The sequence below is a fragment of the Oncorhynchus clarkii genome, chromosome 21 (genome assembly GCF_045791955.1).
Source record: "Oncorhynchus clarkii lewisi isolate Uvic-CL-2024 chromosome 21, UVic_Ocla_1.0, whole genome shotgun sequence".
Lineage (NCBI taxonomy): Eukaryota > Metazoa > Chordata > Actinopteri > Salmoniformes > Salmonidae > Oncorhynchus > Oncorhynchus clarkii.
The window spans coordinates 54093605-54111848 of record NC_092167.1 but is presented as its reverse complement, the minus strand read 5'-3'; the positions used below and the strand labels follow the sequence as shown (position 1 = coordinate 54111848).

The following is an 18244-nucleotide window of genomic DNA, read 5'->3' as shown; positions in this document are numbered from 1 at the left end:
TACACATAATGCTGTGTTCTCTCTAGGTTGTGTGGAGCGAGGTCTGTGGGAGTGGCTTGTATTAAACTACGGTACCCATAATGCTGTGTTCTCTCTAGGTTGTGTGGAGCGAGGTCTGTGGGAGTGGCTTGTATTAAACTACGGTACCCATAATGCTGTGTTCTCTCTAGGTTGTGTGGAGCGAGGTCTGTGGGAGTGGCTTGTATTAAACTACGATACCCATAATGCTGTGTTCTCTCTAGGTTGTGTGGAGCGAGGTCTGTGGGAGTGGCTTGTATTAAACTACGATACCCATAATGCTGTGTTCTCTATAGGTTGTGTGGAGAGAGGTCTGTGGGAGTGGCTTGTATTAAACTACGGTACCCATAATGCTGTGTTCTCTCTAGGTTGTGTGGAGCGAGGTCTGTGGGAGTGGCTTGTATTAAACTACGGTACCCATAATGCTGTGTTCTCTCTAGGTTGTGTGGAGCGAGGTCTGTGGGAGTGCCCAGGTACCAGGCTGTGTATTAAACACTCTATGATCTGTGACGGCTTCCCAGACTGCCCTCTACTGAAAGATGAGAACAACTGCTGTGTGTAAAAACAATTCAATTTTTGTTTCATTTTTATAATGTGTTGAAGTCATGCGGCATAATAATGCATTTACTCATAAACAAAGGTTATTTATTGCCTTTTTAACGAGGTAGGTGATTCTCGTGTAAAAGGACCTGATTAATGACAAGCTGTGTGAAACCTTTCTCTGTTCTCCTCTCCTCAGCTGTATGCAAGGACAACGAGCTAGCCTGTAGTAACCACCAGTGTGTTCACCGGACTCTGTGGTGTGATGGGACAAAACACTGTTCCGACAGCTCTGATGAGTGGGACTGTGGTGAGTCTCTCTGTTCAGACAGCTCTGATGAGTGGGACTGTGGTGAGTCTCTCTGTTCAGACAGCTCTGATGAGTGGGACTGTGGTGAGTCTCTCTGTTCAGACAGCTCTGATGAGTGGGACTGTGGTGAGTCTCTCTGTTCAGACAGCTCTGATGAGTGGGACTGTGGTGAGTCTCTCTGTTCAGACAGCTCTGATGAGTGGGACTGTGGTGAGTCTCTCTGTTCAGACAGCTCTGATGAGTGGGACTGTGGTGAGTCTCTCTGTTCAGACAGCTCTGATGAGTGGGACTGTGGTGAGTCTCTCTGTTCAGACAGCTCTGATGAGTGGAACTGTGGTGAGTCTCTCTGTTCAGACAGCTCTGATGAGTGGGACTGTGGTGAGTCTCTCTGTTCAGACAGCTCTGATGAGTGGGACTGTGGTGAGTCTCTCTGTTCAGACAGCTCTGATGAGTGGGACTGTGGTGAGTCTCTCTGTTCAGACAGCTCTGATGAGTGGGACTGTGGTGAGTCTCTCTGTTCAGACAGCTCTGATGAGTGGGACTGTGGTGAGTCCCTCTGTTCAGACAGCTCTGATGAGTGGGACTGTGGTGAGTCTCTGTTCAGACAGCTCTGGTGAGTGGGACTGTGGTGAGTCTCTGTGTTCAACCAGCTCTGATGAGTGAGACTGTGGTGAGAACTATATACAGTTGAAGTCAGAAGTTTACATACACTTAGGTTGGAATCATTAAAACTTGTTTTTCAACCTCTCCACATATTTCTTGTTAACAAACTATAGTTTGACAGTCGGTTAGGACATCTACTTTGTGCAGGACACAAGTCATTTTTCCAACAATTGTTTACAGACAGATTATTTCACTTATAATTCACTGTATCACAATTCCAGTGGGTCAGAAGTTTACATACACTAAGTTGACTCTGCCTATAAACAGCTTGGAAAATTCCAGAAAATTATGTCATGGCTTTAGAAGCTTCTGATAGGCTAATTGACATCATTTGAGTCAATTGGAGGTGTACCTGTGGATGTATTTCAAGGCCTACAAACTCAGTGCCTCTTTGCTTGACATCATGGGAAAATCAAAAGAAATCACCCAAGACCTCAGAAAAAAATTGTAGACCTCCACAAGTCTGGTTCATCCTTGGGAGCAATTTCCAAACGCTTAAAGGTACCACGTTCATCTGTACAAACAATAGTACACAAGTATAAACACCATGGGACCACGCAGCCGTCATACCGCTCAGGAAGGAGACACGTTCTGTCTCCTAGAGATAAACGTACTTTGGTGCGAAAAGTGCAAATCAATCCCAGAACAACAGCAAAGGACCTTGTGGAGATGTTGGAGGAAACAGGTACAGAATTATTTATATCCACAGTAAAATGAGTCATATATCGACATAACCTGAAAGGCCGCTTATCAAGGAAGAAGCCACTGCTTCAAAACCGCAATAAAAAAGCCAGACTACGGTTTGCAACTGCACATGTGGACAAAGATCGTACTTTTTGGAGAAATGTCCTCTGGTCTGATGAAACAAAAATAGAACTGTTTGGCCATAATGACCATCGTTATGTTTGGAGGAAAAAGGGGGAGACTTTCAAGCCGAAGAACACCATCCCAACCGTGAAGCACGGGGGTGGCAGCATCATCTTGTGGGGGTGCTTTGCTGCAGGAGGGACTGGTGCACTTCACAAAATAGATGGCATCATGAGGTAGGAACATGATGTGGATACATTGAAGCAACATCTCAAGACATCAGTCAGAAAGTTAAAGCTTAGTTGCAAATGGGTCTTCCAAATGGACAATGACCCCAAGCATACTTCCAAAGTTGTGGCAAAAATGGCTTGAGGACAACAAAGTCAAGGTATTGGAGTGGCCATCACAAAGCCCTGACCTCAATCCTATAGAAAATTTGTGGGCAGAACTGAAAAAGCGTGTGCGAGCAAGGAGGCCTACAAACCTGACTCAGTTACACCAGCTCTGTCAGGAGGAATGGGCCAAAATTCACCCAACTTATTGTGGGAAGCTTGTGGAAGGCTACCCAAAACGTTTGACCCAAGTTAAACAATTTAAAGGCAATGCTACCAAATACTAATTGAGTGTATGTAAACTTCTGACCCACTGGGAATGTGATGAAAAAAATAAAAGCTGAAATAAATCATTCTCTCTACTATTATTCTGACATTTCACATTCTTAAATTAAAGTGGTGATCTTAACTGACCTAAAACAGGGAATTTTTACTAGGATTAAATGTCAGAAATTGTGAAAAACTGGGTTTAAATGTATTTTGCTAAGGTGATGTAAACTTCTGATGAAGCAACATGTTTCCTGTCGTGTTTTTGAAGGAAACGACTTAGAAATGCATTGAAGAGATTAGTTCAGCTTCCACTCATTGTCCTTCCATCTCCATCCATTATCACCCCATCCCTCCATTATCACCCCACCATTCATTATCCCTCCATTATCACACCATCCCTCCATTATCACACCATCCCTCCATTATCACCCCACCATTCATTATCCCTCCATTATCACACCATCCCTCCATTATCACCCCACCATCCATTATCACACCATCCCTCCATTATCGCCCCACCACCCATTATCACCCATCACTCCATTATCACCCCGCCATCCATTATCAACCCACCATCCATTATCACCCCACCATCCATTATCACCCCATCCCTCCATTATCACCCCAACCATACATTATCCCTCCATTATCACCCTACCATACATTATCACCCCATCATCCATTATCACCCCAACATTCATTATCCCTCCATTATCACCCCATCATCCATTATCACCCCATCATCCATTATCGCCCCAACCATCCTCTACACCACCATCCCTCTACAACCCATCCATCCTCTACAACCCATCCATCCTCTACACCCCCATCCATCCTCTACAACCCATCCATCCTCTACACCCCCATCCATCCCTCTACACCCCATCCATCCTCTACCACCCATCCATCCTCTACACCCCCATCCATCCTCTACACCCCCATCCATCCTCTACAACCCATCCATCCTCTACACCCCCATCCATCCTCTACACCCCCATCCATCCTCTACACCCCCATCCATCCTCTACAACCCATCCATCTTCTAAACCCCATCCATCCCTCTACACCCCCATCCATCCTCTACACCGCATCCACCCTCTACACCCCCATCCATCCTCTACAACCCATCCATCCTCTACAACCCATCCATCCTCTACACCCCCATCCATCCTCTACAACCCATCCATCTTCTAAACCCCATCCATCCCTCTACACCCCCATCCATCCTCTACAACCCATCCATCCTCTACACCCCCATCCATCCTCTACACCCCCATCCATCCTCTACAACCCATCCATCTTCTAAACCCCATCCATCCCTCTACACCCCCATCCATCCTCTACACCGCATCCACCCTCTACACCCCCATCCATCCTCTACAACCCATCCATCCTCTACAACCCATCCATCTTCTAAACCCCATCCATCCCTCTACACCCCCATCCATCCTCTACAACCCATCCATCTTCTAAACCCCATCCATTCCTCTACACCCCCTTCCATCCTCTACACCCCCATCCATCCTCTACAACCCATCCATCTTCTAAACCCCATCCATCTTCTAAACCCCATCCATCCTCTACACCCCCATCCATCCTCTACACCCCCATCCATCCTCTACACCCCATCCATCTTCTAAACCCCATCCATCTTCTAAACCCCATCCATCCTCTACACCCCCATCCATCCTCTACACCCCCATCCATCCTCTACAACCCATCCATCTTCTAAACCCCATCCATCCTCTACACCCCATCCATCCCTCTACACCCCATCCATCCCTCTACACCCCATCCATCCTCTACACCCCATCCATCCTCTACACCCCATCCATCCTCTGCACCCCATCCATCCTCTACACCCCATCCATCCTCTACACCCCATCCATCCTCTACACCCCATCCATCAATCTACACCCCCATCCATCCCTCTACACCCCCATCCATCCCTCTACACCCCCATCCATCCCTCTACACCCCCATCCATCCCTCTACACCCCCATCCATCCCTCTACACCCCCATCCATCCCTCTACACCCCCATCCATCCCTCTACACCCCCATCCATCCCTCTACACCCCATCCATCCCTCTACACCCCATCCATCCCTCTACACCCCATCCATCTTCTAAACCCCATCCATTCCTCTACACCCCATCCATCCTCTACACCCCATCCATCCTCTACCCCCCATCCATCCTCTACACCCCATCCATCCCTCTACACCCCATCCATCCCTCTACACCCCATCCATCCCTCTACACCCCCATCCATCCCTCTACACCCCCATCCATCCCTCTACACCCCCATCCATCCCTCTACACCCCCATCCATCCCTCTACACCCCCATCCATCCCTCTACACCCCATCCATCCCTCTACACCCCATCCATCCCTCTACACCCCATCCATCCCTCTACAACCCATCCATCTTCTAAACCCCATCCATTCCTCTACACCCCATCCATCCTCTACACCCCATCCATCCTCTACACCCCATCCATCCTCTACACCCCATCCATCCCTCTACACCCCATCCATCCCTCTACACCCCCATCCACCCCTCTACACCCCCATCCATCCCCCCATCCATCCCTCTACACCCCCATCCATCCCTCTACACCCCCATCCATCCCTCTACACCCCCATCCATCCTTCTACACCCCCATCCATCCCTCTACACCCCCATCCATCCCTCTACACCCCCATCCATCCCTCTACACACCCATCCATCCCTCTACACCCCCATCCATCCCTCTACACCCCATCCATCCCTCTACACCCCCATCCATCCCTCTACACCCCCATCCATCCCTCTACACCCCCATCCATCCCTCTACACCCCCATCCATCCCTCTACACCCCCATCCATCCCTCTACACCCCCCTCCATCCCTCTACACCCCCATCCATCCCTCTACACCCCCATCCATCCCTCTACACCCCATCCATCCCTCTACACCCCATCCATCCCTCTACACCCCATCCATCTTCTAAACCCCATCCATTCCTCTACACCCCATCCATCCTCTACACCCCATCCATCCTCTACACCCCATCCATCCTCTACACCCCATCCATCCCTCTACACCCCATCCATCCCTCTACACCCCATCCATCCCTCTACACCCCCATCCATCCCTCTACACCCCCATCCATCCCTCTACACCCCCATCCATCCCTCTACACCCCCATCCATCCCTCTACACCCCCATCCATCCCTCTACACCCCATCCATCCCTCTACACCCCATCCATCCCTCTACACCCCATCCATCCCTCTACAACCCATCCATCTTCTAAACCCCATCCATTCCTCTACACCCCCATCCCTCCCCCCATCCATCCCTCTACACCCCCATCCATCCCTCTACACCCCATCCATCCCTCTACACCCCCATCCATCCCTCTACACCCCCATCCATCCTTCTACACCCCCATCCATCCCTCTACACCCCCATCCATCCCTCTACACCCCCATCCATCCCTCTACACACCCATCCATCCCTCTACACCCCCATCCATCCCTCTACACCCCATCCATCCCTCTACACCCCCATCCATCCCTCTACACCCCCATCCATCCCTCTACACCCCCATCCATCCCTCTACAACCCATCCATCTTCTAAACCCCATCCATCCTCTACACCCCCATCCATCCTCTACACCCCCATCCATCCTCTACACCCCATCCATCCTCTACACCCCATCCATCCCTCTACAACCCATCCATCCTCTACAACCCATCCATCCTCTGCAACCCATCCATCCTCTACAACCCATCCATCCCTCTACACCCCCATCCATCCTCTACACCCCCATCCATCCTCTACACCCCCATCCATCCCTCTACACCCCCATCCATCCCTCTACACCCCCATCCATCCCTCTACACCCCCATCCATCCTCTACAACCCCATCCATCCTCTACAACCCCATCCATCCTCTACAACCCATCCATCCTCTACAACCCCGTCCATCCTCTACACCCCCATCCATCCTCTACACCCCCATCCATCCTCTACAACCCATCCATCCTCTACAACCCATCCATCCTCTACAACCCATCCATCTTCTAAACCCCATCCATCCTCTACAACCCATCCATCTTCTAAACCCCATCCATCCTCTACAACCCATCCATCTTCTAAACCCCATCCATTCTCTACACCCCATCCATCCTCTACACCCCCATCCATCCCTCTACCCTCCCGTCCAGTCTCTCTGTCGGAGGGGTCAGTAGTGACCGTCTTCAGGACAGCAGTAGATTACCATGTCTGTGGGGATGACTGGACGATGGACCTCAGTCAACTGACCTGCTCTCAGCTCGGCCTAGGGTAAGGTCAGTAGTTATCTACGGCTACAGACACACAGCTACAGATACACGGCTACAGACACCCGGCTACAGACACACAGCTACAGACACCTGGCTACAGACACACAGCTACAGACACACAGCTACAGACACCTGGCTACAGACACACAGCTACAGACACACAGCTACAGACACCTGGCTACAGACACACAGCTACAGACACACAGCTACAGACACCTGGCTACAGACACACAGCTACAGACACACAGCTACAGACACAGGGATACAGACACCTGGATACAGACACCTGGCTACAGACACCTGGCTACAGACACCTGGCTACAGACACCTGGCTACAGACACCTGGCTACAGACACCTGGCTACAGACACCCGGCTACAGACACCCGGCTACAGACACCCGGCTACAGACACCCGGCTACAGACACAGGGATACAGTTATCTCCTGGTGTGCGTGTGGTTATCTCCTGGTGTGTGTGGTTATCTCCTGGTGTGTGTGGTTATCTCCTGGTGTGTGTGGTTATCTCCTGGTGTGTGTGGTTATCTCCTGGTGTGTGTGGTTATCTCCTGGTGTGTGTGGTTATCTCCTGGTGTGTGTGGTTATCTCCTGGTGTGTGTGTGTGGTTATCCCTGGTGTGTGTGTGTGGTTATCCCCTGGTGTGTGTGTGGTTATCCCCTGGTGTGTGTGTGGTTATCCCCTGGTGTGTGTGTGGTTATCCCCTGGTGTGTGTGTGGTTATCCCCTGGTGTTTGGGTGGTTATCTCCTGGTGTTTGGGTGGTTATCTCCTGGTGTGTGCGTGGGTATCTCCTGGTGTGTGCGTGTGGTTATCTCCTGGTGTTTGCGTGTGGTTATCTCCTGGTGTTTGCGTGTGGTTATCTCCTGGTTTGCGTGTGGTTATCTCCTGGTGTGCGTGGTTATCTCCTGGTGTGCGTGGTTATCTCCTGGTGTGCGTGGTTATCTCCTGGTGTGCGTGGTTATCTCCTGGTGTGCGTGGTTATCTCCTGGTGCGCGTGGTTATCTCCTGGTGCGCGTGGCTATCCACTGGTGTGTGTGGTTATCTCCTGGTGTGTGTGGTTATCTCCTGGTGTGTGTGGTTATCTCCTGGTGTGTGTGTGGTTATCTCCTGGTGTGTGTGTGTGGTTATCCCCTGGTGTGTGTGTGGTTATCCCCTGGTGTGTGTGTGGTTATCCCCTGGTGTGTGTGTGGTTATCCCCTGGTGTTTGGGTGGTTATCTCCTGGTGTGTGCGTGTGGTTATCTCCTGGTGTTTGCGTGTGGTTATCTCCTGGTGTGCGTGGTTATCTCCTGGTGCGCGTGGTTATCTCCTGGTGCGTGCGCGTGGTTATCTCCTGGTGCGTGCGCGTGGTGATCTCCTGGTGCGTGCGTGTGGTTATCTCCTGGTGCGTGTGTGTGGTTATCTCCTATGTTATCCTCCAGAGCCCCAGCATCAGTAATTCTGGTTCCAGACCCTCCCAGTGTTCCAGGGAGGAGGAGGTGGCTTCATGTTCACCCTGACTGGAGACAGAGGAACGGCTCAGCTCTACAGGGCCTACTGGAGAAGAGAGGGTAGGACCACACACACTTATATACACCCACCACGCACACACACACACACACATACACACACAACCACACACACACACACACACACATACACACACACACCCACCACGCACACACACGCACAGCCACCACACACATACACACACACACCACACACACATATAAACACACACACACACACACACACACATATATACACACCCACCACGCACACACACACACAACCACCACACACACATATACACACACACACCACACACACACATACACACACACACCACACCACACACACACATACACACACACACCACACACACACAACCACCACACACACATATACACACACACACCACACACACACATACACACACACACCACACCACACACACACATACACACACACATACACACACACAACCACCACACACACATATATATACACACACACATATATACACACCCGCCAACCACATGCACAGCCCCACACCTGGGGGACCCAGAGAAATGGAGCCCCACACCTGGGGGGACCCAGAGAAACGGAGCCCCACACCTGGGGGGACCCAGAGAAACAGGGCCCCACACCTGAGGGAACCCAGAGAAACAGGGCCCCACACCTGGGGGGACCCAGAGAAACGGGGCTCCACACCTGGGGGGACCCAGAGAAACGGGGCCCCACACCTGGGGCGACCCAGAGAAACGGGGCCCCACACCTGGGTGGACCCAGAGAAACGGGTCCCCACACCTGGGGTGACCCAGAGAAACAAGGCCCCACACCTGGGGCGACCCAGAGAAACAAGGCCCCACACCTGGGGCGACCCAGAGAAACAGGGCCCCACACCTGGGGGGACCCAGAGAAACAGGGCCCCACACCTGAGGGGACCCAGAGAAACGGACAGTAAAAGTGTTCTCTCTCTGTCTCCAGACATGCCTGTTTCTCCAGGAAGAGAGTGTCTCTACACTGCACCAAAGAAGGTGAGAGACAATGTCTGCTAGGTGGCAAAAAGTCTAACTCTCTTCCCTCCAGACTATAGCCTGGTAGTGTTGTCTACAGTCTAACTCTCTCTCTCCTCCCTCCAGACTATAGCCTGGTAGTGTTGTCTACAGTCTAACTCTCTCTCTCCTCCCTCCAGACTATAGCCTGGTAGTGTTGTCTACAGTCTAACTCTCTCTCTCCTCCCTCCAGACTATAGCCTGGTAGTGTTGTCTACAGTCTAACTCTCTCCTCCCTCCAGACTGTGGCCTGCGCCCGGCCGTGCGTCTGTATAAGCGTATTCTGGGTGGCAGGGTGTCCAGGCCAGGGAGGTGGCCTTGGCAGTGTTCTCTCCAATCAGATCCTAGTGGACATATCTGTGGTTGCGTCCTCATTGGGAAGAAATGGGCCCTTACTGTCGCTCACTGCTTTGAAGGGTGAGGTATTCTTTCATTCTTTCACTCTACATTACTCTGATCTCTCTCTTCTCCCTTCCTCACGTCTAACTTTCATTTTTCTTCCTCTCTTCTCCAGACGTGAGAGTGCAGACCTATGGAAGGTAGTCTTGGGCATCAACAACCTGGACCACCCGTCCCCCTACCTGCAGACCAGAGGTGTAGAGTCCATCATTGTTCACCCTCGCTATAACCGGGCCGTGGTCGACTATGACATCAGCGTGGTTGAGCTGGACAGGGAGGTGGAGGTTACCAGTTACGTTCGACCGGTGTGTCTTCCCGGTAACGGACAGTTACCGCAGCCTGATACCTACTGTTATATTACTGGATGGGGTCACATGGGTAACAGGAGTGAGTTTGATACCTACGGTTCACCATACATACTGTATATACACACACAGTAATACTTTCTCTCTATCACCATACATGCTGTATATATACACACACAGTAATACTTTGTCTATCACCATACATATTGTATATATACACACAGTAATACTTTCTCTCTATCACCATACATACTATATATACACACACAGTAATACTTTCTCTCTATCACCATACATACTATATATATACACACACAGTAATACTTTATCACTATCACCACACATACTGTACATACACACACAGTAATTCTATCTCTATCCTAGTGGATACCGAAAGGTTGCAAGTTCAAAAACCCGAGCTGACAAGGTACAAATCTGTCGTTCTGCCTCTGAACAAGGCAGTTAACCCACTGTTCCCTGGTAGGCCGTCATTGAAAATAAGAATTTGTTCTTAACAACTTCTTAGGGCTGAGATCCCGTTAACGGGATCGATATGACAACAGCCAGTGAAAGTGCAGGGCGCCAAATTCAAACAACAGAAATCTCATAATTAAAATTCCTCAAACATATAAGTATTTTATACCATTTTAAAGGTAATCTTGTTGTTAATCCCACCATTGTGTCCGATTTCAAATAGGCTTTACAGCGAAAGCACCACAACCGATTATGTTAGTTCAGAGCCAAGTCACAGAAAAGCACAGCCGTTTTTCCAGCCAAAGAGTGCAGTCACAAAAATCAGAAATAGAGATAGAATGAATGACTAACCGTTGAGGATCTTCATCAGTTGACACTCATAGGACTTCATGTTACACAATGCATGTAGGTTTTGTTCGATAAAGTTCATATTTATATTTTAAAATCAGTACGACGCTCAGAGACCAAACAAGCCAAAAAGATATCCTCCATATTGTGCAGTCAACAGAAGTCAGAAATAACATTATAAATATTCACTTACCTTTGATGATCTTCATCAGAATGCACTCCCAGGAATCCTAGTTCCACAATAAATGTTTGTTTTGTTCGATAATGTCCATCATTTATGTCCAAATTCCTCCTTATTGTTAGCGCGTTCAGCCCAGTAATCTTCATGACGCACGAGCAGACGCAAAGTCAAAAAGTTCTGTTACAGTTTGTAGAAACATGTCAAACGATGTATAGAATCAATCTTTAGGATGTTTTTATCATAAATCTTCAATAATGTTCCAACCGGAGAATTCCTTTGTCTGTAGAATTGCAATGGAACAGAGCTCTCATGTGAACGAGCGTCATGTGCTCGTGGCATTCTGGCAGACACCTGACTCATTCCCCTCTCATTCGGGCCCACTTCACAGTAGAAGCATCGAATAAGGTTCCAAAGACTGTTGACATCTAGTGGAAGCCTTTAGTGGAAGCCTTAGGAAGTGCAACATGACCAATATCCCACTGTATCCCATTGTATCTTCAATAAGGGCTGAGTTGTGAGACGACCAACCTCAGATCTCCCACTTCCTGGTTAGATTTCTTCTCAGGTTTTTGCTTGACATATGAGTTCTGTTATACTCACAGACATCATTCAAACAGTATTAGAAACTTCAGGGTGTTTTCTATCCAAATATACTAATAATATGCATATATTAGCAACTGGGACTGAGTAGCAGGCAGTTTACTCTAGGCACCTTATTCATCCAAGCTACTCAATACTGCCCCCAGCCATAATAAGTTTTAATTAACTGACTTGCCTAGTTAAAAAAAGGTAAAATAAAAAAATATATATATATACATACTGTATATACACACACAGAAATACTCCCCCCCTCTCTCTCTCTCCTCTCTCCTCTCTCTCTCCTCTCTCCTCTCTCTCTCCTCTCTCCTCTCTCTCTCCTCTCTCCTCTCTCTCTCCTCTCTCTCTCTCTCTCTCTCTTTCTCTCTCTCTCTCTATGTGTCTCTCTCAAATCTTGCTGCTATGACTGCACACTGTGGTATTTCACCTAACTCTCTTTCTCTCTCTTTCTCTCTCTCTTTCGCTCTCTCTTTCTCTCTCTCTCTTTCTCTCTCTCGCTCTCTCTCTCTCCATAGTGCCCTTCAAACTCCAGGAGGGAGAAGTAAGGATCATCAGTCTGTCTCAGTGTCAGAGTTACTTTGACATGAAGACCATCACCACCAGGATGCTTTGTGCTGGATACGAGGCTGGCACCGTGGACTCTTGCATGGTGAGTAACAGGAGGAGGGCACTTCTGACTTGTTCCCCTCACAGCAGACAATAAGGCTAATTGACATATACTAGACTGGAGTTAGTCATCACAGCGCATTCGGAAGGTATTCAGACCACCTGACTTTTTCCACATTTTGTTACGTTGCTCTAAAATGTTTTAAATTGTTTTTTTTCTTCATCCATCTAAAAAAAAATCACATTTATAAAAACTGAAATATCACATTTACATAAGTATTGAGACCCTGTACTTTGTTGAAGCACCAGTGATTACAGCCTCCAGTCTTCTTGGGTATGACGCTACAAGCTTGGCACACCTGTATTTGGGGAGTTTCTCCCATTCTTCTCTGCAGATCCTCTCAAGCTCTGTCAGGTTGGTTGGGGAGAGACTTTTCCCTAAGCCACTCCTGCGTTGTCTTGTCTGTGTGCTCAGGGTCATTGTCCTGTTGGAATGTGAACCTTCGTCCCAGTCTGAAGTCCTTAGCGCTCTGGAGCAGGTTTTCATCAAGGATCTCTCTGTACTTTGCTTTGTCCATCTTTCCCTCATCCTGACTAGTCTCCCAGTACCTGCCGATGGACAAACATCCCCACAGCATGATGCTGCCACCACCATGCTTCACCGTAGGGATGGTGCCAGGTTTCCTCCAGATGTGATTCACTGTTGGTTTCATCAGACCAGAGAATCTTGTTTCTCATGGTCTGAAAGTCTTTAGGTGCCTTTTATCAAACTCCCAAATGGGCTGTCATGTGCCTTTTACTGAGGAGTTGCTTCCGTCTGGCCACTCTACCATTAAGGCCTGATTGGTGGAGTGCTGCAGAGATGGTTGTCCTTCTGGAAGGTTCTCCCATCTCCACAGATGATATCTGGAGCTCTGTCAGAGTGACCATTGGGTTCTTGGTCACCTCCCTGACCAAGGAAGGCCCTTCTCCCCCGATTGCTCAGTTTGGCCGGGTGGCCAGCTCTAGGAAGAGCCTTGGTGGTTCTAAACTTCTTCCATTTAAGAATGATGGAGGCCACTGTGTTCTTGGGGACTTTCAATGCTGCAGAATTGTTTTGGTACTCTTACCCAGATCTGTGCCTCGACACAATTCTGTCTCGGAGCTCTACGAACAATTCCTTCGACCTCACACTTTTCCTTTAATGACACGACAGTCTTGGCTAAAAACAGCTGTCCTCAAGTCAATTGCAATCTTCTGTGATCGATCAAGTGTTTAAACTCCACCAACAAAACTAGATCATCACATTTTAAAATGTTCAGGAAAAACTTCCAGGTCCACGGTGCTGAGTAACTAAAACTATTTCTACCATGACCTGTTCTAATTTTTGGTACTGTTAGAAGCAAATGAGAATGGGACCGTAGTTGATATTTATTTACTGACCTGACTAAAAAAGAACAGAGATAAAATGGCATTTTACCCAATATGACCTTATAAATCAGTGTATACCAGTGTTTAAGCCTACGCAAGGTCAATGACGACCAGCCAACAGCACTGTAGAGATCACAATGATGTGTTAGACGTTTCTGATTTGTAATGAACCTAAAGGCTGCATGATACACTGAATCAAGTGCTCTCAGGGTAGTGGCCGAGGCCTGCATATATATAACATCACTAAATCTAAAACCGACAGTAATGTACATCATACCAGCTCCTTCCTGGCCTCAAAAGAAAAACAAGCCTTATGCCGGTAATAAAAACCTATTCTCAGTTTGAGCTTTCTTATCAAGTTCTCTACATGCACAGTGAAGCTCAGCTTGTCATCAACCCACACACCCAAATATTTGTACACTTGTAACTTACTCTATAGTATGTCCAGCCGATGTAGCGATGACATGATTAGTAATATGCCTGGCATTTGACAATGCCATGCATTTTGTTTCCCCCCAAATTTAGAACCAGTTTTAAATCATACAGATTCTGTTGTATGATGTTAAATGCACTTTGGGCATTTTCAAAAGCTAAAGATAAACTACTACCACTTGAATAAAGTACAGTATCATCTGCATAAAAATGAACGTCCTCTGTTTCAATAAGATCCCCAATGTTGTTGATATACAAAATGAACAACAGTGGGCCCAAAATAGAACCTTGCGGAACACCTGAGTACACCTCTATGGACCATCCGCCATTACACATTGTGTACGATTTGATGGGTAATTTATAAACCAATCTAGAGCATGACCAGTAAATCCACAACATTTTAACCTTTGCACTAGGTCCACGGTGTCAAAAGCTTTCGACAAATAAATCAAATCAGACACACAATGTAACTTCTTATCAAGAGCACAGTGGCTGTCATTTAAAACCTTCAATGTTGCTGAAACAGTGCTGTGGCCTAAAACATGATTGCATTCCATTTAAGATGTTGTATTCTTGGAAGTCGGCCTTTAGCTGCCTGCTAACTAAGGACTCCAGGACTATTTTCATATGGGTCGATATTTGTCAGGTAGCGAGGGATCACCCTCCCTCATGAGGCCATACAAAATCAGATCTCCCCTCCCTCATGAGGCCGTACAAACGCAGATCTCCCCTCCCTCATGAGGCCATACAAAATCAGATCTCCCCTCCCTCATGAGGCCATACAAAATCAGATCTCCCCTCCCTCATGAGGCCGTACAAAAGCAGATCTCCCCTCCCTCAGGAGAGGCCATACAAAAGCAGATCTCCCCTCCCTCATGAGGCCGTACAGAGGCAGATCTCCCCCTCCCTCATGAGGCCGTACAAAAGCAGATCTCCCCTCCCTCATGAGGCCGTACAGAAGCAGATCTCCCCCTCCCTCATGAGGCCGTACAGAAGCAGATCTCCCCCTCCCTCAGGAGGCCACACAAAAGCAGATCTCCCCTCCCTCAGGAGAGGCCAAACAAAAGCAGATCTCCCCTCCCTCATGAGGCCGTACAAAAGCAGATCTCCCCTCCCTCAGGAGAGGCCACACAAAAGCAGATCTCCCCTCCCTCAGGAGAGGCCATACAAAAGCAGATCTCCCCTCCCTCAGGAGAGGCCGTAAAAAAGCAGATCTCCCCTCCCTCATGAGGCCGTACAAATGCAGATCTCCCCTTCCTCAGGAGAGGCCACACAAAAGCAGATCTCCCCCTCCCTCAGGAGAGGCCACACAAAAGCAGATCTCCCCCTCCCTCAGGAGAGGCCACACAAAAGCAGATCTCACCTCCCTCATGAGGCCGTACAAACGCAGATCTCCCCTCCCTCAGGAGAGGCCACACAAAAGCAGATCTCCCCTCCCTCAGGAGAGGCCACACAAAAGCAAATTTCCATAACTTGGGGATTTCCTTAACATCAAGCGTGAGGTTATAAATACATATTAAGGGGGAGCAATGATGTCTGCAGCTAGGTGTAGGAGGCGGGGGTCTAGTTCATCAGGGCCAGGGGATTTTTTTCCATCAATTTCTTTCAGGGTTTTACACACTTCTGAAAAGGAGAACCTGGTGTACACAGGGGTGTCCAGTAAATTCATAGCTCAACCTTTGACCTATTCAAATAAACTGCCTGCATCTAGAAAGTACTGATTCAAGGCTTTCATATAATCTGTGTGTCGACCAACAATTGTTTAGGAAGCTGTGTATCTTTTCTGCACTCCAAACCCTTCACTACTTGCCAGAATTTGGATGGATTATTTAAATTATGTGAAGTAGATTTCAGGTAGTGGTCTGCTTTCAATTTACGGATCATAGCCACACCCATATTTCGAAGACGTTTAAAAGCCTTTTAAACTTATATCCAATCAATTGAATTTACCACAGGTGGACTCCAAGTTGTAGAAACTTCTCAAGGATGATCAATGGAAACAGGATGCACCTGAGCTAAATTTTAAGTCTCATATCAAAGGGTCTGAATATTTATGTAAGTAAGGTTATTTATTTGTAATACATTTGCATTTTTTCCCGCTTTGTCATTATGGGACTTTGTGATGTCATTATGGGGCATTGCGATGTCATTATGGAGTATTGTGATGTCATTATGGGGCATTGTGATGTCATTGTGGGGCATTGTGTGTAGATTCATGAGCAAAAAAACAACAATTGAATCCATTTTAGAATAAGGCTGTAACGTAACAAAATGTGGAAAAAGTGAAGGGGTCTGAATACTTTCCGAATGCTCTGTGTGCAATTTAGCAGACACAATCTTTTCATTTCAATCGTTAGTTTCTACAGGACCATTATGGTTGATATTATTCCTGTCTCTGTCCCCCAGGGTGACAGTGGTGGTCCTCTGGTGTGTGAGGAGCCTAGTGGTGGGAGCTGGACCCTGTATGGCCTGACGTCCTGGGGTAGCGTGTGTTTCTCCAAAGTCCTGGGTCCTGGGGTCTACTCTAATGTTACACACTTCACACCCTGGATACACCGACAGATCTACCTCCACACCTTCCATCTACACTGATACAGACCTCCACACCTTCCATCTCCACTGATACAGACAGACCTCCACACCTTCCATCTACACTGATACAGACAGACCTCCACACCTTCCATCTACACTGATACAGACAGACCTCCACACCTTCCATCTACACTGATACAGACAGACCTCCACACCTTCCATCTCCACTGATACAGACAGACCTCCACACCTTCCATCTCCACTGATACATACAGACCTCCACACCTTCCATCTACACTGATACAGATAGACCTCCACACCTTCCATCTACACTGATACAGACAGACCTCCACACCTTCCATCTACACTGATACAGACAGACCTCCACACCTTCCATCTACACTGATACAGACAGACCTCCACACCTTCCATCTCCACTGATACAGACAGACCTCCACACCTTCCATCTATACTGATACAGACAGACCTCCACACCTTCCATCTCCACTGATACAGACAGACCTCCTCCACACCTTCCATCTATACTGATACAGACAGACCTCCACACCTTCCATCTACACTGATACAGACAGACCTCCTCCACACCTTCCATCTATACTGATACAGACAGACCTCCACACCTTCCATCTATACTGATACAGACAGACCTCCTCCACACCTTCCATCTATACTGATACAGACAGACCTCCACACCTTCCATCTATACTGATACAGACAGACCTCCACACCTTCCATCTCCACTGATACAGACAGACCTCCACACCTTCCATCTATACTGATACAGACAGACCTCCACACCTTCCATCTATACTGATACAGACAGACCTCCACACCTTCCATCTCCACTGATACAGACAGACCTCCACACCTTCCATCTACACTGATTGGTATGTTAGTCCAGCGGCTTGCTATCTAAACTCGTAGTGAGCATGGTGGGTGGATGGGTTTGGATGTGGGTACGCAGACCCACAAGCCACAGGGGCACCTCGTGGTGAGCATGGTGGGTGGGTGGATGGGTTTGGATGTGGGTACGCAGACCCACAAGCCACAGGGGCACCTCGTGGTGAGTTCCAGTTTTGTGTGTCCCCACCCCGTGACAGAAACGCTGAGAGAAAG

General features: G+C 48.3%; 1 protein-coding gene across 1 annotated transcript; it reads left to right on the top strand.

Annotated features, from left to right (window-relative positions):
* Positions 1-314: 314 nt before the first annotated feature.
* LOC139379266 (atrial natriuretic peptide-converting enzyme-like) lies at positions 315-17850 on the top strand (the record flags this gene model as incomplete). The annotated part of the gene is made up of 9 exons (XM_071122065.1): positions 315-572; positions 758-868; positions 7157-7274; positions 8708-8836; positions 9756-9805; positions 10066-10240; positions 10338-10609; positions 12643-12776; positions 16982-17850. Coding segments are annotated over 9 exons (1433 nt in total), but the record flags the coding sequence as incomplete, so codon positions are not given.
* Positions 17851-18244: the final 394 nt, after the last annotated feature.